Below are 23,083 nucleotides of genomic sequence, written 5' to 3'. Positions count from 1 at the left end.
AGGCAACGGCCGCAGCAGCAGCAGCAGCAGCAGCAGCAGCAGCACCACCACCACCACACACCACCACCATCACCACCACCACCACCACCACCACCACCACACACCCACCTGCAGAGATGAAGGGCTGCCCTGCAGCAGCCAGGTGCCAGCAGAGGGGTAGAGGTGCCGGTTAAGGAAATGCTGGGGCTGCAAAGTAGGCGAGGGAGGGCCCTGGTCCCATCAGGGAGAACTGGGAAGGTACAAAGTTTGGGGCAAAAAAGGGCAAAAGATAAAGTGATGTTTTCCTCACTCTTGTTGATGTTTAAGACAGACAGGGTGTCCCTGAAATCTCAGTGCATTTGAAAGTTTAATTACATTTCTTTTATATTCCTTAGTTTTGTGAATTTTGAATACTGTAATGATTTTTAAATTTGGCTTTGTTTCAGTCTCTCTGACTGGATAGCAAATATATATATAAAAATTGCACCTGTTCTCTGGTCTGAACTCTAGTCTATGATGGCAATAAAAATTTGTTTCTCGCCATAGAAGTTTAACAACTGGATTAAATATTCAGAGAGACTGTTTGATTCATGACAGGCCCAGATCTAGGAGATGCTGAGCCGCTTGGAAAAAAGACTAGAGTGCTAGGTAGCACAAGATAGTGGAGAGTTGAATTTAATTTTTAAAAATCAATACTTAAAAAGTTTAATAGTCTTTCAATAGCATTTTATACTTTAGAGATTGATAAAGGTTAAAACTGCACTAAGACTTTTGGAACAGTACATAAAAAATTTTAAAAGAAGAGGAACAAAATAGTTTAGGAAAGATGAAGAGTCACAAATTCCGTGCAATGGCAATGCTCCAAGAATCCAAAGCTGCAGCCAGTTTTGCAGCGAACTTGGCGGCACCAGCTGGGTGACTGCTCCGCACACGGCCCTCATTCCAGTTTGTGCCATTTTAGACAACTGCTGTTGTCCTATCTCTTTTCTTTCTCAGTATCTTGGTGGAACCAACCTGTGTAGAACTATTTCCATTCTTAACAGCAGAGCCCCCTCCATGACCTAATCACAATACATGTTAAAAGTACTGTGGTTATTTTTTTCCATTTTTATAGAAAAGCGGGGAAACATTCCCCTTTTGTGCATAATACTCTGCAATCAAATGTCTTACCACTTATTGAAATATTTGTCTCCTTTTCCCCCCTCCTTACTCAGACAGCCAAAGTAATATTAAATAGCTTTTGGAAGTATCATCCATAAAGGGTAGTAATTCAGTCTTGTTCTTGACAAAAATGACAGCTTTAAAAACTAAAATAGCAGCCAATCATAAGGGAAGGTATGCTGCCTCTGATTCCACCCCGTGTCCCAAAACCCAGGACAGAAATATCCTCTCTGGCACACACAACTCAGTGTCACAGGCAGGAGTTCCTTACAGCATGAAAACAATAGGTGGGAGGCCACTGAATGATAAGACAACAAAACCCCCATGAAACAGAACAGGGAATCCACAAACAGAATGAAGCTCAAAAAAATCTGTGAAAGCCACCAAACTGGGTCAGATTATGAGACAGAAATGAAATAATGGGCCCAAGGACCAGAGGAGTGAAAATTAGCATTTAACCTGCGAAGGTGAGCATCTCTATTTGTTTAATTCGGTTCTTTAACTTCAAATAGCCTAACAAAATATTGGACTATAGCAGAAATTCAAACACATGTTTAATTCTTATGCCTCACATGCTGACGTGAAGTTTCAAAAAGAGTCTAACCAATTTTAAAGATATTTATTTATTTTTTTACTAATTAAAAAACATCAGATGAAATGAAATGTAAAAACTGTGAGCAAACCCCCCAAACATAAATGCAGTTTAAATCTTAGGGGAAATTTTATGATAAAAAATAGTTTCAGCGCTTAGTTCTAAATATCTTGAGTTTTATAGTCCCCAAATAACTACATTCACTAACATTTTCTTATAAAGCGAATCAGACTCGACAAAGTCCCCCAAGTTGGAGCAAAGAGAAAGACAAGCAACCTGGTATGCATTTTAAATGCTTAGCAGTGTTCTCCTGGTATCACGGAGGTGCCCGTGTGGGATGGCAGAGCTGCCAGAAACGTGATGACAGGAATTCAGTCTTCACACACGGATCCGATGTTAGACTTCAGCAATGCCCGCCTGCCTCACAATTATTTTCATATTTTAGGCAAATCATGTAGCAGTTTGCTGTAAGGATAGTTCAGAGAAACCCATTTTGTATCTACCCAATGTAGATCCATATCATTGAACATGTTTACTTCTACCCACTGGCCATCATCTAAGAGTTATACTACAAAGCAGACAAGAAAACTCTAAAACCGATGTTTAAAGCTCTCGAGCAGTTGGGGAAGTAAGAATAGCACACTGCAGTCATTCAGGGGACAATGTGTGAGACTGACTATGAGCCAAGGGCTGAAAGGTGTGGCAGGACCTCTAAGGGGGATGCGAGGGTTCACGGAATTGGGACAAGCTTCAACAAGGAGGTGGATGGAGGTGTGTCCTGAAGAATGAGGGGGGTTGGATCACGTAGAAAGAAGGAAGAACTGCAAGGTTAAAGGCGATGGAAAGGGAATTGGTATTGCACAGGAGGGAGACGGGCCGACAATAAGAACTGTCACAGAGGTAGGGTGAAGCAGGCGAGCCACGGGAAATATATATTCTTGGTATGGAAGTTTTTCTCAAGCTATAAGCGCTCACACGAAGTGTGTAGCTTAGTAATTAACTGCATGGGTTGTTGAGCAAGAGATGCATGCGCTCAAACCCCATGTTATTCTCAGTTTCTTTCTCTGTAAATGGGTGAGGATAATGGCACTCTCCTCATAGTAATGTGGTGAGAATTATTCAGAATCAATTCCTCTGTCACAGTGCCTGGTGAGTAGCGAGCTCTCAAAAGATGTAGTAATTATTATTTTTATTCAACATTAATTTAATAAATACATATCCATTTTATTCTTCTATATTACCCCTTTTTGAGGAGCTTCTGATTTTTTCTACTAGGTGGGCATGTGAACAATGAGCTATAGTATAGGCAACAAAGATTTGTTCAATATCTACCTAACCTCAGCGGAGCAAAGTACTAGCTGCTAGCTGGGAACATAAAGGCAACGAGACATGTTAGAAAAACGACAAAAAACACACAAGTAATAGATGAATTGATAAACAAAGCGTGGTCTATACATGCAATGGGATATTATTCAGCGTTAAAAAGGAAATTCTGACACATGCTACAACATGGATGAACTCTAAGACAATGTGCTAAGTGAAACAAGTCAGTCACAGAAGGACAAATACTGTATGATTCCACTTATATGAGGGACCTAGAGAAGTTAAATTCATAGAGACAGAGAGTAGAACGGTGGCTGCCAGGGGCTGTGGGTAGGAGGGAAGGAAGAGTTAGTGTTTAATGGGTACAGTGTTTCAGTTTGGGGGAGGAACAAGTTCTGTGGATGGATGGAGGCAATGGTTGCACAACACTGGGAATGTAATTAATGCCACAGAACTGTACACTTAAAAATGGTTCAAATGGCAAATTTTGTTTTGCATATTTTAGCACAATACAAACAACAAAAAATTCATATGTCAATCACGGCAATTATAGTTTCCTGCCAGCAGGTGGCAATGTAAAGCCTGAGGGACAGATGAAGGGACTGAAGGATGTTTTCAAACCAGTGCATTTTCGAAGACTTTATAAAATAAGGAATCCGGCCCCTTATTTGTCATGTGTTGTACATATTCCCCCTCTTCCATTTGTTTAATTTCTTTAGGTCTTGTTTATAGCATTTCTTTCGATAAAAAAGTTTTAAAAATTTAATGTAAACATGTTTAACACTATTTCTCTTTATGGTTTTTGGGTTTTATTATCTGACTGGAGAAGGTTTCCACATTTTATTTTTGATTTGGCAGATTTGTTTCCCACATTTTAAAGAAATTTATTCATATTTGTTTAAAAAGATCAATGCATTTTCATTCATTCACCACAGAGCATTCTTTGAATACCCCCCGTCCCTACCCAGCCTTGAGATGACAGTAATGAAGTAGACACTGTCCCTGTTCTCAAGAAGCTTAACAGTCTAGTAGGAAGGGTCAGACAAGCAATCTAGTTCTCTTGAGTTCAACAGAACACACAGTGGGAGCACACAGAGGTGTGTGTGTAAAATTATAGAAGTGAAGAAAAGTATGTTTTTTTCCTTTCCTTTCCCAGAGAAATGTATGCTAACCTTTGTAAGCTACCACCCATCTTAATTTTAAGACACCAAAAGGTGCTTTATTTCCAGCATCTCATTGAGCATCACTACAGCTACATGATGCACATTATTATTCACATTTCGAAGATAAGGCTGCTTGTCTGAAGGTCACATAGGGGCCTAAAAGGGGTGGAGTGTGTTGGATCTCAAAGCCCATGCCCTTTCCAGAAGGAACCTCAAGGCTCTTACAGATGGAAAAAAAAAAAAAAAAATCACACCCTGCTCTCTTCCACTAGTTTCAAAAGGAAAAATCAAACAAGCTCACCTCTTTTCTAACTCAGTTAGGCAGATTAATCTGCATATAATGACTGATGAATTATATGTGTTCTGTTAACTCTTTGCCCAGTTGCCTTAGCAACTGGTTTCTTTTAGAATGTGGCTTAGTTACAGAGTTTAAAGCAACAGTGTGCCTTATAATAGAATGTCAAATTGTACGTGAAATTAAACAGAACCTAAATTTTATCGCAGGTGGGAACTATGCACCTTTCTCAGGTTGGAGTGGCTCTTCCTAAAACGTGCAGGGCTGCTGACAAAACACAAGGGGCACAGAGCCTAGTGTCTGTCTACCTTTGTCATTACATGGTTTGTTTAGACTTGTCATTAAGTAGGAACCATTTGATGGGTTTAAGTTACAGACAAATTAAAGATTGACATTCCATGGGGCGTCTCTGATTGCAGGCAAATCCCACTCCATCTTAAATGTATTAGAGCCAGGAGAGCCACAGAGGAAGAAGGGGCATGCAAATACGGAAGGCAAGGAAGAGCCTGTGCGGTGGACTGAGATCGTAGTGACTGGTATAAACCCGTGATCTCTAAAACATGTCTGTATACGCTCACAATACGTGCACAGAGAAATGGCCTGTTCCAGGGCAGGGTCAGGGCAACTCCAAGACCAACCTAGAACCCTGTTCTGCCAGAAAGTAAGAAAGCGCTTAAAGAATGTTGGGGGCCTGTCACAGGAACACAAGAGCCAGCCTGAAGGGGCTCTTATTTGGCCAACTCTGGAATGATTTGAGCGCCAGAATATTTTAGTATGGCAATTAATTCTACACCACTGAAAAATACAGGCATCGCACATGTCCATGCCAATCACAAGTAGGTAAAAGGGTGGCACCGAACGCAGGATTCAGCGATGGAGGCTACACTTAGGGGAACACTTTCATGAGGAACAGGACATCCCCATGGTCTCCCCACTGACTGCATATCAGCTGCAAAGAAAAAAATAATAACCACACAGCGGAGGAACTGGACAAAAGTTTGGGTCATCAAAATAACAGCATTGCCAGGGGAGGGTCTGGACATCGCCTGCTTCAGATGGAGACCCTGAAAAGACACACATCATCCATGTAGTGTTCTGGCAAGGGAGGCATAACCTGAACTCGATCAGATGAAACATCGGGCAAACCTAAAATTTAAAAAACAAAAATGAGGGGACTATTCTTCAAAAATGGCTATATTACAAAAACAAACAAAAGACTGGAAATGCTCTAGGTTAGGGGAACTAAAGAGAGACCAAACCCTAGACTGGATCCTGGACTGCAGGGGGGAAAATGCTAAAAAACAAGTAATTGAGTCAATTGATAAAATTGGAAAACAGGTGGTAAATTAATATATTTATTATATCAATGCTAAACTCACTGAAGCTGCTAACTGTACCTTGGTTATGTAAGAGAATACCCCTATTCTTTTTTAAGAATATATTTTTATTGATTTCAGAGAGGAAGAGAGGAGAGAGAGAGAGAGAGAGAGAGAGAGAGAGAGAGAGAGAAACATCAATGATAAGAATCACTGATTGGCTCCCTCCTGCACACCCCTGACCGGGAATCGAACTGCTACCCCTGGTTCATAGGTCGACACTCAACCACTGAGCCACACCGGCCGGGCCCAAATAAAGTGTTTTTAAAGTACCTTATCTTTCCTTGATTTTATAGGATCTTACAAACAAACAAACAAACAAACAAACAAAAAATGCTCAAAACTCTACATTCTCTCGTGTTGTTTTCTTTCATATGAGACTGAAATGTTCGCATGCAGGAGGCTTTTTAAAAAAGAGATTGCATTATGGAAAGATTCAAACATATGCAAAAGTAGAGAGAACAGTGTAACGGACCCATGGACCCTTCACCCAGCGTCAGCAGTCAACTCGTGGCTCATCCTGTTTCATCAATTCCTCACCCCTCTGCCTTCTCCTGTATTATCCAAAGCATAGTGCAGACATCATACCACCCACACAGACATCACCCCACCCACACAGTATCTGAAAAATAGAGGCTCTTTTAAAATAATACAATTGCAATGCCATTATTGTACCTGAAATCACTGACAATAATTGCTTAGCATCATCAAATAGGCAGTCAGTGTGTGAGAAGGCTCCTGACAGCGGGCTCTAAAAGGGGGCCTGGTTGTAGTCAGAGGCCCCAAACTACTTTCAAGTTCTGATGTCTCAAGGACCTCTGCACATCGATCCCCTCACTAATCCCAAACTGGCAATTACTGCTACCAGATACTGATGAGGTACTGGCGATATGAAGAATGTGGCTCCTGATGTTCTCGGATTGGGTGTATTGGAACAGAAATGAAAAATACATCCAAGACTTAAAAAAAAACCACCACCGCCAAACTTCAGATGCACAGAGTAGGAGACTGACGGAATCTTTATGGATCCCTTGCTGATTTGATGCCAGGAATTTGGACCTTTCTTTGTCATCACCCCTTTCCTTTAAAAGCTGAGCGTAGAATAAAGTAGGATAAAAAGAAACGTTTGATTACTTCCAATCTAGTTAATCATGTTTTCATTACACATGCAAATTGTCAAGCCCTGGCTACATGTACACAGAGCCTGCTGCCCCCTGAGGCATTTGGGCCACACCACCGCGCTTTCAGCCCTTGAGCTCCGGTGATGATGGTTTTAACCTAATCCAGTCTGTGGCATGTGATCCTTACATGTAAAGGAAGGGTACTGTTCTTCCCTAATTCCCCAACTCTGCCAGGAAACCACTGATCCTCGGGAAGGACGGATTCATCTGAACTGAGAGCTGTCATCACGCACCTTAACCCGTGCATGGTGAGACAGGAAGCTCTAAAGTCCCCCCAAAACAATCGTGAAAACGATAAAATCAACACTCCTGCAAACCTCCCCGCAACATGGCACAGTGAAAGACACTCCCTAACACAGCAGTTAGCGAGCAGTCAGAACCAGTTCTTCACCTTCAGTTCCTTCAGTCCCTCACCTTCTTACCGGCCTGGTAGTTGGATGTCATTTGTGTGGATTTTATCACCGAGCTCCCCCCGTGTTTACGGAGTGCGGATGACAGGCGGGACTGTCCCAAGGAGTCAAGGACTCACACAGATGGGCTGTGGCTTCTGTTAAGGATTCCACTCTTCATCTCAAGGACTCGAGAGGTTGAGGCATTGTCAGACGCAGGGCCGTGACACGGGTAGTTTTGGTTTCAAAGTAATTCTGTTATGTGAACTGATCCCAGGCAGGACAAAACTAGAAATGGGTGGCAGTTAAGAGGCATTGAGCCTTCTTGGGGACAGAGATGATGGGAACAGTTTTGCAGAATAGACTCACGAATGGTGCATAACCTGTCCAGGAATGTACAGTCTCATGGACACACAAGTCCTGGGCTTGGGTTTTCTTTAACACGGAATAACATATTCCCAGAGTAGAAAAAAAAGGGACACACCAGAGAGGAAACAGGACTCTGGTGCTGCTTCAACTCCTACTGCGGAACGCTGCGGTGTGCTGCCCAGGCCCCATAGTGCTCCCCTCCCCACGCACACCCCTGGCATGGCTTTCATCAGAAGGCAGGCCCCTTCAACTTCCCTTTGAAGCAAGGGGATAGAGGGAATTGCCCAGAAATCACCATTCGCACCGAGGAGCTTAGTGAGTGCAAGTTTCCCCTCTAACAGTACAGGAGTCAGGGTGGCAGCCACCTCCAGGTTTCCGGTACTCACTCTGTCCCTGGAGCACAGTTGGGCAATTACAAGAAGCCTCCCTTCTCATCGCCAGCAATGCAGAGTCAGCCCAGCTTTCCTGTGCGGCGGCACCCCCTGGTGTCTGGTTTGAGGAATAAACCCAACCAGAGCACAGCAGGATTCCCATGTTCCCATTTCTGTTTTGTCAATGATTATTTCCGATTTCTTTTAGGCCAGATTCTGCCAGGTGGTGTGGAGGATACAGAGAAGAATCGGAATGGACATGACCTTCATCTATAATAATAAAAGCGTAATATGCAAATCGACCCAACGGCTGAACAGTGGAACGACTGTCAGGACGACCTTCCAGATGAAGCTGCTGCCTTGGTCGGCCGAGGCAGCCGGGGCTGTGAGGGCTTACTCTTGCATGAATTTCATACATCGGGCCTCTAGTAGAATATATAATCTGATAATAGATTTAAGTTAACCTTTAAGTATCTACGATATAAGATAAAAAGGTGTTATCTAATTTTGTAAGCATATTGCATATAGATAGATATATACACACACTCTAGAAAAACTTTATAGCCTTGTTATGTGCAATAGAAACCTAGTATTCTTTCAAGCCAAATTGTGAAATGCAGTGTTATTTGGATGGTGCATCATTAATGAACTTCAGAATGAGAGAGAGATGTGAACAGTTTCTTCTGGTTCTGTTGATACTACATCCCCATATAAGGTCCTTTGAAGAGTTTATATGCATATAAACATTATATGTATATACTAGAGGCCTGATGCATGAAATTTGCACACTCGGGGGAGAAGATGGGGGCGAGGGGTCGGGGGGGAGTCCTTCAGCCCAGCCTCTTGCAGTCCTGGAGCCCTCAGGGGATGTCCGTCAGTTGGACATCTTTAGTGCTGCCGGGGAGGTAGGAAAGGCTCCCACCACCGCTGCTGCACTTGCCAGTCATGAGCCTGGCTTCTGGCTGAGGGGAAGCACACTGACCACCAGGGGGCAGCTCCTGCAATGAGTGTCTGCCCCCTGGTGGTCAGTGCACTTCATAGCGATCGGTCGTTCTGCTGTTTGGTCAATTTGCATATTAGCCTTTTATTATATAGGATCACATCAATTGTGATGTCATAAGATAGAAATTATATATATAAAAGCCTAAGTGACTGTCCGACCGGTAGCTATGACGCGCACTGACCACCAGGGGGCAGACACTCAACACAGAGCTGCTGAGCTCTGGTGACCTGGCAGCTGTGGTTCTTGGGTGACGCACCGGAACCAGAGAGGAGAGAGCCTGATTCTGAGGTGTGTCACCTGAGAACTGCCCTCTCGCAATTTGGGACCCCTTGGGGGATGTCGGAGAGCCGGTTCAGCCCAATCCCCACAGGCCAGGCCAAGGGATCCCACCGGTGCACAAATCCATGCACCAGGCCTCTAGTATATATATATTTGTGCTAATAAGGTTTTCAATACACTCAACACCCAACACAGTGTCTGGCACATTATACATCTTTTTTTAAAATTTAAATTATTTATTGTTTAAAGTATTACATGAGTCTCCCTTTTCCCCCACTGACCTCTCCCCAGCTACCCCACTCCCCAGTACTTGCCCTCACCCCCCTATTGTCTGTGTCCATTGGTTATGCTCATATGCATGCATACAAGTCCTTTGGTTGGTCTCTTACCCCCTCACATTCCGCCTTCCCTCATAGGTTGGACAGTCTGTTTGATTCTTCTATGACTCTGGTTCTATTTTTGTTCATCAGTTTATGTTGTTCATTATATTCCATAAATGAGTGAGATCATGTGATATTTATCTTTCTCTGACTGGCTTATTTCACTTAGCATAATGCTCTCCAGTCCCATCCATGCTGTTGCAAATGGTAAAAGTTCCTTTTTTTTTATAGCGGTGTTGTATTCCATTGTGTAGATCTACCGCAGTTTTTTAATCCACTCATCTGCTGATGGGCACTTAGGCTGTTTCCAAATCTTAGCTATTGTAAATTGTGCTGCTATGAACATAGGGGTATATATATCCTTTTTGACTGGTGGTTCTGGTTTCTTGGGATATATTCCTAGAAGTGGGATTACTGGGTCAAATGGGAGTTCCATTTTTATTTTTTTGAGGAAACGCCATACTGTTCTCCACAGTGGCTGCACCAGTCTGCATTCCCACCAGCAGTGCAAGAGGGTTCTTTTTACTCCGCATCCTCGCCAGCACTTGTCGTTTGTTGATTTGTTGATGATAGCCATTCTGACAGGCGTGAGATGGTATTTCATTGTTGTTTTGATTTCACAAAATAATATATTATGTTAAATAAAAATCAGCTTTACATTTAGTTTTACAGAAATGATGTAAAATATATTTCCTGAAGTAGAATTATTAGCATTTCAGGTTCTGATAGTAGAAGGAAGCTGCAAGGAAGGAAGAACAAGAGAAAGAGTATAATGGGCAAAGCTTTCTGGACGTCAAACCATCAGTTTACATTTCGAAGCTGACAGGTTTCCCATTATGGTTTGCTGTCGTTGAAGCTTTCGGATACACCTTGCCCATGGCTAGGTTATTTACAAAGATTAAAATGCTAAAATGGAAATAAGTGCAACTTAATTCCCAATTTAAATTTCCATTATTTGTGGAAAATTAAAAAGCAAAAGATAAAAAGGTGTTATATGGGAAGTACATACGAGGTGAGAAGAGACCGCCAAGAGAGGGATCACGAAGGATTTCAAAGAGGAGATGACACTCCAGGTGGCCTTTACAATATGGGCAGGACCTGGCCATTTAGGGATGCAGGGGGCAGGTTCCGGGGGCAGAGGACCAGGTGAGGCTGAGGAGCAGCAAGCAGAGGGCACAGAGAGGATGTCTGGTGGGTTCACAGGGGAGTGGTTCATGACAAGAGGGTCAAAACTTCCAGTTACAAAAGAAACAAGTCCTGAGCATGTAATGTACAGCACAGTGACCACGGTTAATAATGCTAAATTGTATATTGGAAAGTTGCTTAGAGAGGAAATTTAAAAATTCTTATCACAAGAAAAAAAATTTTCTTTGGTAACTGTGTGGTGACGAATGTTAACTAAACTTACTGTGGTGATCATTTTGTAATATGTACAAATATTGAACCATTATGCTGCACACCTGAATATAATAGAAAGTTATATGTCAATTATACTTCAATAAAAAAACCCACAAAACAAAGTAACCTCCAAAAAAAGAAGAGTTTGCTACCTTAACCCTGCACCCTTGATCTAGAGCACCCACCCACCTGCAGGGACACAAAAGGGCAGGGTGGGCACCCCCAGCATGGACACTTGGCTCGGAGGACCCGCCTTCGCTTATCACCATTCTGATCTTATTGTGACATCCATTTATTTACCGAAAAACTTTCCCTCACGAGCCATGCAGGACCCTGGCGACCGAGCGGAAAACACGAAGGATGAGGTCCTTGGATGCAGGAGCTTACTGGATTCAGACACTAAGCAAACACAGGAATGAAGACATGATTGCAAAATACGTTAAGTTCCATGAAGCAGAGAGGAGTTACCCAGGGAAAGAGTAAAATGGGCATCAGGGAAGGCCTCTACGAAGAGAACGTGACAAGTGAGCTGAGATGTGAAGAATAAGATGGAGTTGGTGCAGGTAAACGGAAAGAGAAGTTCTCCAGGCAGAGGGGGAGAGGTACAGAAAGAGAGGGACAGAGAGAGAGACAGAGAAAGTGCCCCTGGCCTGGCAGTTACGGGTGGCACCCCATCTAAGGAAAAAGGGGGGGGAGGGGCAAACAATCAGCCGGTCAACAAGAGGCTTCAAACCACCCAGCTTCCGGCAGAGAGGCATGCTTTCTGTCCAACCGCTCAGGGAAAACGTGCCATTCCTCTGGGTTAGATGACGAGATGGTCAACAAGAAGCAGGAATCTGCGATCCCACAAGCATCACACCTCAGTGTCATTGCCAGGATCTTAGAAATATGGCTTAACTATCTTCTCTGCTGACAAACACCAAATTACGAACAGAAAAACCAAATAAATGGCAAATAAGAAATTCGACGCAGAGGTCTCTCCCATCAGTGGTTCTGACATTTCTCGATGATACTCTATCGATACTCTATCTGCCTCGTGGCCCACCCACGCCAACGTGTTCCAGCTCCGAGAGCTTCACATGACGCCTCTGATTACTCCCAGGAGGGGACTCAGTCCTTCATCCCCGGGCTCCCAGGGAAACGACCTGCCTTCAAAATGCACGTGCCTTGAGCCTGCAAGGTTGACTGGTGTTATGCATCATGCAACCGCTGTCTCAGACAGGAACCCAGGGATATTTTCATTTGCTTGCCTCGCTAAGGAACAAATATCTTTGTTTTTGTCTGTTTCACCACTGTAAGGAAAAACAATAAAAGCATGAAGAAATCAATAAAGATGAATGCTGAAATTAAGCTCAAATGATTTCAGAATATATTAAATAAATGTTTCTGAAAAAGCAACTTTGAGGTTTGGCGCAAGAACAAACACCAGTTAGGAACCATTTTAAGCGCTCACTTGAGCTGTCCAGCTCAGAACTGTTACGAGACGCCGAAGGCTCCTTCCATGGGGCTCCTGTGCACTGTTCTGCAGGATGCACAGCGGTCCACGCGGAGTTCCACGGCACCCACCGGCTGGGAACACGCGAGTGCTCTGCACCCCTGTGAGCCCATCAACACTGGCTCCCCCTCACCCCATTACGACATTAGTACTGCATCCAAGCCCAAATGGGAGCGGTTTCTTCTGAGAAAATACCATTAGACCACAAGAGGGAAGTGGATCTGAATATTGAATAAACATTCTCCATTAGGCGCGGCAAAGTCTTCAGACTAACTGTATCCCTGCATGCTTTTTAGTTGTTCGCAGCACTTATCAATAGTTGATGTTCAGTATGTTGTTACATTAAAAAGTAATTTTGAAATAAAGTATTAGTTAAAGTAATTTCTGAGGTAAGGAATTACGGAACTGCCCCTTGTTGGTACAGGAAGGAAAGAAAGACATTAAACAGCTGTTTTATCCCGTGGCATTTTACTGGTTCTTTTCAGCACACTGAATTTCTTTTTCTTTAAAATTTATAATTTTAGAGAGAGAGAGGAAGGGAGAGAGGGAAAGAGAGAGAGAGAGAGAGAGAGGGAGAGAGAAAGAGGGAAAGGAGGGAGGGAGGGAGAGAGCGAGAGAGAGAGAGAGAGAGAGAGAGAGAGAGAGATTTGTTGTTCCACTTATTTATGCATTCATTGGTTGCTTATTGTATGTGCCCTGATTGGCAATGGAACCCACAATCTTGGTGTATCAGGACAATGTTTCAAGAACTGAGTTACCTGGCCAGGGCCACACTGAATTTCTTTGTACAATGAAAACTATAGTCACCCCGCCCCCCCCACACACAGAGGATACCCAGAATCCACAGGAAGGTCGCATAAGTCAATTAGGGCACATTTGGACTTTGAACAAATGGGCTTTCCTCAGATGCAGAATTTTGATGCAACTATGGAAAAAGTGCCGAGTGTGCCTCCTTTTGTTTGCTTTAAGTGGAACCTTAGAGCCAGGGATTAATTTTTTAGAGCATTTTTAGGGTCACAGTAAAATTGAGCAGAAAGTACAGAGATTTCCCATCTATTCCGGGCCCCACTCCCATGCACTCCTATGATCAACTTCCCCCACCAGAGAGGTGCATTTGTTACCATCGACGACCCTACGTTGGCACATCATCATCACCCAGAGTTCACAGTTTACAGTCTGTTCACTCCTGGTGCTGTACGCTCTGCGGGTCTGGACAAATGTATAGACATGTATCTACCATTACAATACAATACAGAGTAGGTTCACTGTCCCCCAGATTCCCTGGGCTTTGCCTGCTCATTCTTAGTAAGAGAATTTTAAAACAATAGGGGACAGTTTTCACCTGACTCCAAAACATAGAGTTACTGCTTTAGCTTATAGGGTCTAGTCTTCCTCTCTATTGCAGTTAAAGAGTTTGTTTCCCATTTGGAACAGGATTAGCTTTTTTTAAGATTGTGTGACCTCTTGTTACCATTTAGTTTACAATTCGGAGTATTGGTATCAGAGTGAGAACTGGTTTAGCTGAATATAGGATTCAGAGATCATGCCAATTTATTGAGTGGTTTCCATGTGCTAATCTCTATGTTAAGTAAATTTATATACATCGTTTCCATTCATTTCACTTAATCCTCTCAGTAAGCATGAGGCTTTGGGGTTATGATTGAAATAGAGTTGAAGCTCAGAAAGGTTTACTTATGTTCACAGAGCTGGCAAATGGGGGTGCTGGCATTTCAAACGAAGTCTACTTGACTCCAATGCCATTCATGTTCTTAACCACCACGCCCCTGTGCATCTTTTACTGGGCCATAAATAGATCCCCAAATTTTGAGTATTTATAAAATGGTCATATATTCCAGTGACACCCTTAACCACCAATAGCTGACATCCAGCTTGAGCCCATTTTCAGGGCGAGTACTAATCATCTGTATAAACGTAAATGAGCTTGCAAGTGCTAGGGACTGGACTGTGTCCCCTCAAAACCCATATTGAAGTGCTGTATTTGGAGACGGTCTTTGGGAGGTAGTTAAAATTAAATGAGGCCATAAGGGTGGGGCCTCCTTATGACTGGCTCTCAGACTATGATTGGCCTCCCCAACCCTAGGGAGTGATGTCCTAATAATAATGAGAGACCAGAGCTCCCTCTTTCTACTATGTGAGGACACACGAGAAGGTGGCTGTCTTCCATCTTAGACTTCCCAGGCTCTGGAACTGTGAGAAAGTAGCTGTCTGCTGCTTAAGCCACGCAGTGTGTGGTGCTGAGCTGACTAAGAGACAAGTCAAGGAGAGCAGCTTTGAATAGGGCTCTGAACTTTGGATGCTTTGACAGGCCAAAGGACAACCTGAATTCCTGGGATGAAATTCGACTTCACAGAAACAAAGGCAGCTTCAAGTCTATAAAACTGTATAAATAGTATATGCAATAGAGTGACACAGGAGTTTTGACTAAAACACAACAACCACACTGCATCCTCTTCCGAGGCTGGGAGGAAGTGCTATGCTTCTGTGACTCTGGAAAAACTACGGCTCGGCCAGAGTGCCTGGGATTTCTACGCATTTGAACAGCCATGATGCTTCAGCAGGCCGTGGCCCATGAGGGCAGCAGATTGGTGAGGATGTGTCCCGGACGTCACGTTCAAGTCTACCACACACCTCAACGACTGCCCTGGTCACTGAACGCACTGCCACTCAGAAAAAAAAGACAAAAGAAAATTGAAAAATAAAATAAAATAAAGTGTTCAAAACCTTACCGTGGAGAATATTTTTTCTTTCTTTCTTCCTTTTTTTGGTGACTGTACCAAGAACTTCCGCTTAGAGAAACTGAAGACACAAATGAAAGCCATGCCAGCATTCTGTTTTACAGGGTGGGGCAAAAGTAGGTTTACAGTTGAGAGTACACAAAATACAGTTGATTCTTTTGTTGTTGTTAATCCTCACTCTAGGATATTTTTTCCATTGATTCTTAGAGAGAGTAGAAGGGAGTGGGGAGGAAGAGAGAGAGAGAAACATGGATGTGAGAGAGGCACAGTGACTCTGCCTCCCGCATGCACCCCAACTGGGGCTGGGGAACCTGCAACCCAGGTACATGCCATTGACTGGGAGTCAAATCCTGGACCCTTTGGTGCATGGGCCGATGCTCCACCACTGAGCCAGGGCACAGTGGCCAGGGCACAGTTTATCCTTGTATTTTTATTTATTAATTATGGTATTATTTTCCCTATGAACAGTTGTAAACCTACTTTTGCCTCACCTTGCATACTAATAGCCCAATACAGAAAAAAAGCAGTAACTGTTCCAAACAGATTTCTTCCTTTTCAAAACATGTACTGATGGCAGAGAAGTACCAAACACACAAAAAAACAACAGGAAATAACTGAATGAAGCAAAAAACACAAACCCTACACACAACTGGCATTTTAAATTTGAATGATCTGGTGAAAGGATAATATCAAATGAACAGTTAGGGGGCACATGATGACTTTTCCCCAATCGGAAAGTGCTGAACAGGGAATTGACATCGTCAACAAAAAGATGTGGAAGAAAAATCAATGGCATCGACTATGAGCTCAGTGGCAGAAAATTCACTTGAAGACGGATGAATGTAGCTTTGCTTACAGTCTGTGTTTGGATAAATATTTTGATCTCACACCCAGCCTTGTCAATTGTGCTTTTAATTGCGATTGGCTGGTCTGCTGTTGGGAGTCTGTATAATATTTTTTATTTCAGTCAGTGTATGCTTAATTTCTAGTTGGTCCTTTATCACAACATCGAGGGTCTCATTAGATTTCTTGAGGATCTCACTACATTTATCGGCAGTCTCACCAGTCTTTTCGAGGGTCTTACTAAATTTATCTGCGGCTTCTAGACAGTTCTTGAAAGACCTTAAAAGTGTGGTTTTGAACTCTATGTCCAGCAGTTTGCTTTCCTCCATTTCTGTCATTTGTGTCCTGTTTCTTTGTCTCCACATTTTTTATGTTTTCTTGGTGCACCCCCTAGTGGTCTTTGTGCACAGTTTTGTTGTAGTTAATCCTTGATTGTTGTAGGTAACGCTCAGGGGGATTTGACCTCCAGGCCAACTGGCTGTGAGAATCAGCTGTGTCTGCAGTGGGAGAATTTCTGTCCTCTAGGGAGGTGCTAATCTAGCCTTTGCCTGAGGCTATCCAGCGAATGCCTCTGTGCAAGGCTTGGGCAGGGCGGGTCCCAGGGGATCAACAGGGTGGGCGGAGCGAGCAGTTATGGCTGCTCTCAGTCCTGTCCTCAGAGGCTCTGCTTCTCAGTGTCCCAGCAATTGCTGCAAGTACCTCAGAGAGAAAGCTGCCCTCAAGTTCCGACCGATGCCAGACAGTCCCGCTTCTCCCGTTTGAGTCTGGGTCCCCAGAGACTCGCCCGGAACTGGAGCTCAGAGCCTGAGACTCCCTCCCGATTGAAAAAGACAACCGCGCCCTCAGCCGCCAGCCTACTCCGCACGCACCTCTGGACTTTGTATTTTACTTCCGCACCTCGACTCCTCTGAGTCTCGGTATGCTTTTCTCTTTCCTTCTAGTTGTAGAATTTCCACTCAGCCAGCCTTCCTGTGGTTCTGGGTGATGTCCGTTCCGTCTTTTAGTTGTATTTTTGAAGTAGTTGTTCGAGGCAGCAATCTCCGGTGTTTACCTATGCCGCCATCTTGGTTTCTCCTGTGCTTTTAATTGGCGCTGACCCAGGGCCGCTGTCCCTGGAGCTCAGCCCACAGCCTGAAGCAATGTCCGTGTGGCTTAACACATTGAGGACAGATCACGAGAATTCTTGCTTCATATTACACAGGGTTTTACAAAGTATCATACTTTAAAAAGATATTAGCTTGTAAGAACATGTAATAAATAACTTCAAAATGCAATAGGTATTTAATTTTAAAGCATCCCTTTAACATTTATGTAAAATGTTTTTTGTACTCGTTCAATAGAAAGTTATCTGGCCACTAGGTAAAGATAGCAATAAAACTACTGGTCTGCAATGTGTTAAGATAGATCAGAATTAAGATGCGGCCTGTTGGACTGCATCAGTCACTTAGATTGTGTTTCAGTAGTTTGAGTCAATGCTTAAGAATAAGTAGGTTTCAAATGAAAATGGGCATTTTTATCTTATTTTGGAAAATCAGAAGACCTGACAACACTGGGCCTGCATCCTCACAAGGCAACAATGGGATGAAGCGAGAACGCACTGTCCCTTTTAGAACAGAGAATACAGTCTCTCATATGAGTCGTGGACCGAATTGTGTCAAGAGAGACATCACCAGAAACCAATCCCACTAGACCTCAATCTTGGACTTAAAAGCCTTCAGAACTGGGAGAAAACAAATGTCTTGTTTAAGTCACTCAGACCGAGGCATTTTGTTATGGCAGCTGAAGCTGACCGATACACAACTCATGCTCCGGATGTGAGAGTTATCTGAGAATTCCGCCCCATGCTCCACCCTCCACATGCACTGGCCTGCCATTTCTCCAAGCACATTCCCTCCCTGTTCCTATTGCATGGCTCTAGTTCCAACGTCACGATCCCTTCTGAACTGGCTGCCTTTCTAACTGGAACCTGCATTTTATCTCCACCCTAGTGGACTTTACCAGCCACCCCATGCCTGAAAGAATGCTCCTTCTGCAAATTAAAATGGGGGACAATATTACTCTCGCCATGAAGCCCTCACTGCCATGGTGGCTCAGACTCTTGTTCTCTTAGCCCTGTGTGGGGTACCCAGGTCTTAGTCCTGAGACACCGACTTGGAAGATGGGACTAGTCTACGACTAATGGGGGTGGAGTTAGGAGGGACCTTGAAGCAAGTCTGTCCTTCCCGAACCTATGAGTTGTCTGTCCCCCAATGCACATTTCCAGATAAATGAGTGAATGGGATCAGTGAGCAAGATGGCAGCCGAAGCAAGCACTTAAGGTCTGTAAGTCAGGCTTCTGGCTCAGAGATTTGCAGCTAGACTTGTTCTAAATCCTAACAACAACCAAGAACCTTTCTGTGTTTAATTTTAAATAAGCACAAAAGCTAATAAATAATGTCCACCTGATATAACAGTATGTGTTTTACCGATGATGACATTGGGTGGAAGATACAAACCCTCCCCCTCCCCCCCGCCCCCGGAAAGTGTGAGCCATGTGATTTATTGTCATTTCAGCTATGATGTTGCTATACAAGCTATATTAGGCTATAAGATGTCTTTAAAGAGGAGAGTCTTCCAACATGTGTCATAAGAAGTTGGCTCTGCCGAAACTGGTTTGGCTCAGTGGATAGAGCGTCGGTCTGCGGACCGAAAGGTCCCAGGTTCGATTCCGGTCAAGGGCATGTACCTTGGTTGCAGGCACATCCCCAGTGGGAGATATGCAGGAGGCAGCTGATCGATGTTTCTCTCTCATCGATATTTCTAACTCTCTATCTCTCTCCATTCCTCTCTGTAAAAAATCAATAAAATATATTTTAAAAAAAGAAGTTGGCTCTTTGGAGCTCACTGGTCCATTCTTTTTTTAAAAAAATTTAATTTTATTGATTTTTAGAGAGACAGAGGGAGGGGGAGACAGAGAGAGGGAGAGAGAGAGGAACAACGATTTGTTGTTCCACTTATTTATGCATTCATTGGTTGCTTCTTGTATGCGCAACCAAGGATCGAACCTACAACCCTGGCATATCAGGACGATGCTCTAACCGACTGAGCTTCCCCAACAGGGCTCATATGCCCCAGTTTGCTTTCACATTTCCTTTTTCTCTTTTAAAACACCTGCTGAACTGCACAATCCCATCAAAACATTATGTCACTGCAACTCGACCTTATTTACTTTATTCTCTTATTTCTGGAGACCACAATCCTCTCCTATTTGAGTCATTTTAATCTGAGGCATTTAAAAAATTTGGCTGGAATAATTTTCAATTAATTTCTTTTTAGAAAAACATATAGGCAGGGATGTCTGAAAATCTATTTTACCCTCACACACAAACGGGGGTTCACTGAGGTATGAGATTCTAGGATGATAATTCTGTGTTTCCAGACCTCTGAGGACATTGCTCCGTCACATTCTAGAAGTCAGCACTGCGGATGAGAGCTCTGCTTCTGATCGGATCTGCTGCTCTTTTCAGGCAACCTGCTTGCTTATTTTTGTCCCCCCCCCCCCCCCAATTAATTTTATCTTAGAAATTCAGATATTTCATCAGGATACAGCAGCTAGGTTTGCTTTGTTTTAATCATAGCTCTTGCTGTGGGAGAGCCGTTTCAAACTGAAGACTCGTTTTCTAGATCTTAAATCAAAGTCACATTTATTTATAAGCAGGGATCTTACTCAAATCATGGAATAGCTTCTTTCCCTATACACAGCAGAGTACAGAACTGAATAATTCTTCTTCTTTATATCCACCTCACAAAATTCGGGCCAAAAGCCCACCTTATTTTTCATTTTTATTCTTTTGCCTTAAAACCTAAAAGGCAACAAGTAGCACCAGGAATTCAAGATCTTTTCTTCGACTCCCCAGTGGAGCGGATGCCAATGTTCTTCCGTTAACTTGTGGAGGGACTGTTACGCTTGCTGCGTAGAAGCTCTAAGAATACACTAGCGAACCATGGAGTTGAATACTTTAGGACGCTGGTGATTTGGTGCCCCCTTTCTCGCATGCAGGTAACTCAGCGAGCAGCTGTGGGGGGCCTGCTCCTGGGAGGAGCAAACGTTCCCAGAGCGCCCGCCCGGGCTGGACTCATTCATAAGACAGAGTGCCGTCCCTTCCGCGGCCGAAGTTATTGCTCCAAAGGGAGCAGGCCACGCCCACCGCGGACCCTGCTATTGGGCTGCGACTGGAGCAGAGGCTTTGCGGGAAGCTACACGGGCTTACACACCTCCCCTCCTTCGTGTCCTCAAAGTGCAGCATGACTGCACCGCTGCAGGAAAGGAGATGCTCGAGCCGGCCACCCCCGTGGGTCACGGAGCGTGGCAATCAGTCAATCCGGGGAGAAAATCCCCAGCGGAGCTCATCCATTAGTAACAAGTGAACCGCTGGCCCCACCCGCAAGGCGTAGAAAAGAGCAAAACCTCGGGGCAGGGTGCTCTCGGCCGGGTCGCCGAAGTAAATATTGTCGGGCAAGAATCGTTCCGCGCAGGATTTGAGGCTGACAAACCGCTCGGTATCCCACGTCCCCGCCCCCCGGCGCGGGGAGGACGCCGCGCGAGCCCGGGCAGCCGCGCCGGTCCCCGCTTTCTTCCTCCTCGCCCCCACCCCGCCCCGAGCTCGCGCGCCCGGGCGCTCCGGCGCCGACGGTACCTACCCAGCAGCAGCAGCCGGTGCGTCTGCTGCAGGTCCCGCTTCTGCTCGCGGAGCATGCGGTCGATGCTCCTGCTGACTTTCCTCGCCTCCCGCTCGGCTTCGCGCTCCTCCGCGCGCAGCGGGTCCGGGCGCCGCCTCCACTCCTTCTTCGGGGTGGCCTGGGGCCGCGCGCCTGCCGGGCCCCCGCCGGCGCCCCGAGGGGGCGGGGTCTGGGCCACGGCTCCCCCTGCAGCCGGGGTCGGGGCGGGGGTCGGGGTCCCGGCCGGGCCGGGCGGGGCGTCCTCCGGGTCCCCGAAGAGCAGCGGCCGCAGGCTGTAGCACAGACCCATGTGGGCGCGGCGGGCGCGGGGCGGCTGCGCGGGGCTCAGGCCGGGCCCTCGGCTCGGGGGCTGGAGGGGGCTGCACCTGGGTCCAGGGCACGGGCGCAGGGGTCCCGGGCCGAGGACCGCGGCCCCTCACGGCCCGGGAGGGCCATTCTGCATTGTCCGCCGGGCGCAGGGGCGGCCGCCGCCCGGGCTGCAGATCACCTGACAGCGCCGGAGCCGGCCGCCGACGGCTGCCCCCGAGCCCGGCCCCCCTTACCGTAAATGCCGCTGCCCCAGCGGCGCGCGGTACCGTAAATGCGGCCGAAAGGGCCGACCCCGTTACCGTAATCACCGCAGCCTGGGCAGGTCCGCGTTACTGTAAGTGCCGCTGACCGGGCATCTCCAGCCTCGCCTCCCGGGCCGGCCCCCAAGGCCGAGTGGAGCGCCGCGCGTGCGGGTCTGCGGTACCGTAAACACCGCCTCCCCAGCCCGGCGCGCAGCTGCGGACGATGCGGCAGTGGCGGTGGTGGGGCTGCGGCCACCCCGGGCTGCCATGGCGGCGCTTAAGAAAGCCAGCGTGGCTTTGATCGTGGGGCAGGCGAAGGGGCAGACACTGGCTTTAAGAACCCGCATTCCTGAATACACCACCCGCAGAGCTCTCCGCGCCTGGCCGCTCCCTTTTCCAGCTTTCGTCACAGGCACACGTGGCCGCGCAGTTTTGATCCCCGCCTTAATACCGTTATACCTTTGATCTCGACCATAATCTCCAAATCATTGTCAACAATGACCATACTAATCAAAGAATTGGAAATGAGCACATGTAATCGTCATATATTATTTGTATTTGCTAAAACAAGAATATGAAACTTCACCTGTAGCCCGCTTTTTAAATCTCCAATATGTTTGGTGCAGAGAGCAGAGGTGCATTCAGACTGGTCCCTCTTTTCTGGTCCTCTGGACACAACCCCCCAGAGACCCCCACTTCCTGGTTATCTCCCACTTCACGTCCATCATCTTACAGAGCTTTTGTAATCGCTTTTAAGAATTCTGCTATAAACTGTGTTCCTTAATTTTGAGCAAAATGACATGGAGTAAAATGACTGAAAGTTAAGTCTATTTAATATAAATCCCATTAATACAGGAGATAGGGCTGTTTAACGAAAAATAGTATGTCACACAGTTACACTGTTTCAGTCGCACTGTTCGATTAAATTTTTAAATAAAGAAATTGGAGACCCATAATTCATATTCATTTTAAGGTCTTGTTAATAACATACGATTATATCATACTAGAGGTCCGGTGCATGAAAATTCATGTGGGGTGGGGGAAGGAGAGGGTGTTCCTCAACCTGGCCTGCCCCCTCTCACAGTCCAGGAGCCTTCAGGGGATGTCCTACTGGAGGCTTCTGGGAGTGGGCCTAAGCCGAAGTCTGGCCTGGCTTATCAGGGGAAGCCACCCCCATCACCCCACTGTGCCTGCCTTGGCTTTGTCCCGAAGGACCTCCGGAAGGACATTCGGCTGTCTGGTATAATTAGCATATTATGCTTTTATTATTATAGATAATGTTTTGGTCTTAACATTATCTCCAAATTTTTGCCAAAATTATGCTGTACTTTTAGATCTTTGAATCTAAAGGAGGACTATAGCAAACCTAACTTGGGAAAACAGAAGTTACTAAACATCACTGTCATTTTCACTATTCAGTCATGCACCCATCTCCGTTTATCCATTAATTAATTAATTAA

General features: G+C 45.3%; 1 protein-coding gene across 1 annotated transcript in view; it reads right to left on the bottom strand.

Moving 5' to 3' along the window:
- Nucleotides 1–21,499, bottom strand: part of GNAL (G protein subunit alpha L) — a 101,188-nt gene extending 79,689 nt beyond the window's left edge. The window contains exon 1 of the mRNA XM_070420677.1: nucleotides 21,034–21,499. Within this exon, the coding sequence (XP_070276778.1) occupies nucleotides 21,034–21,361 (328 nt within the window). The 5' untranslated portion in view covers nucleotides 21,362–21,499. The remainder of the gene's footprint in view (nucleotides 1–21,033) is intronic.
- Between the last annotated feature and the right edge of the window lie 1,584 nt (nucleotides 21,500–23,083).

Source organism: Myotis yumanensis, unplaced genomic scaffold, assembly GCF_028538775.1.
Source record: "Myotis yumanensis isolate MYYU_CA2020_CCGP unplaced genomic scaffold, mMyoYum1.0.hap1 SCAF_7, whole genome shotgun sequence".
NCBI classification, from domain to species: Eukaryota; Metazoa; Chordata; class Mammalia; order Chiroptera; family Vespertilionidae; genus Myotis; species Myotis yumanensis.
The sequence above is the reverse complement of the archived record's forward strand: the minus strand, read 5'-3'. Positions and strand labels throughout refer to the sequence as shown.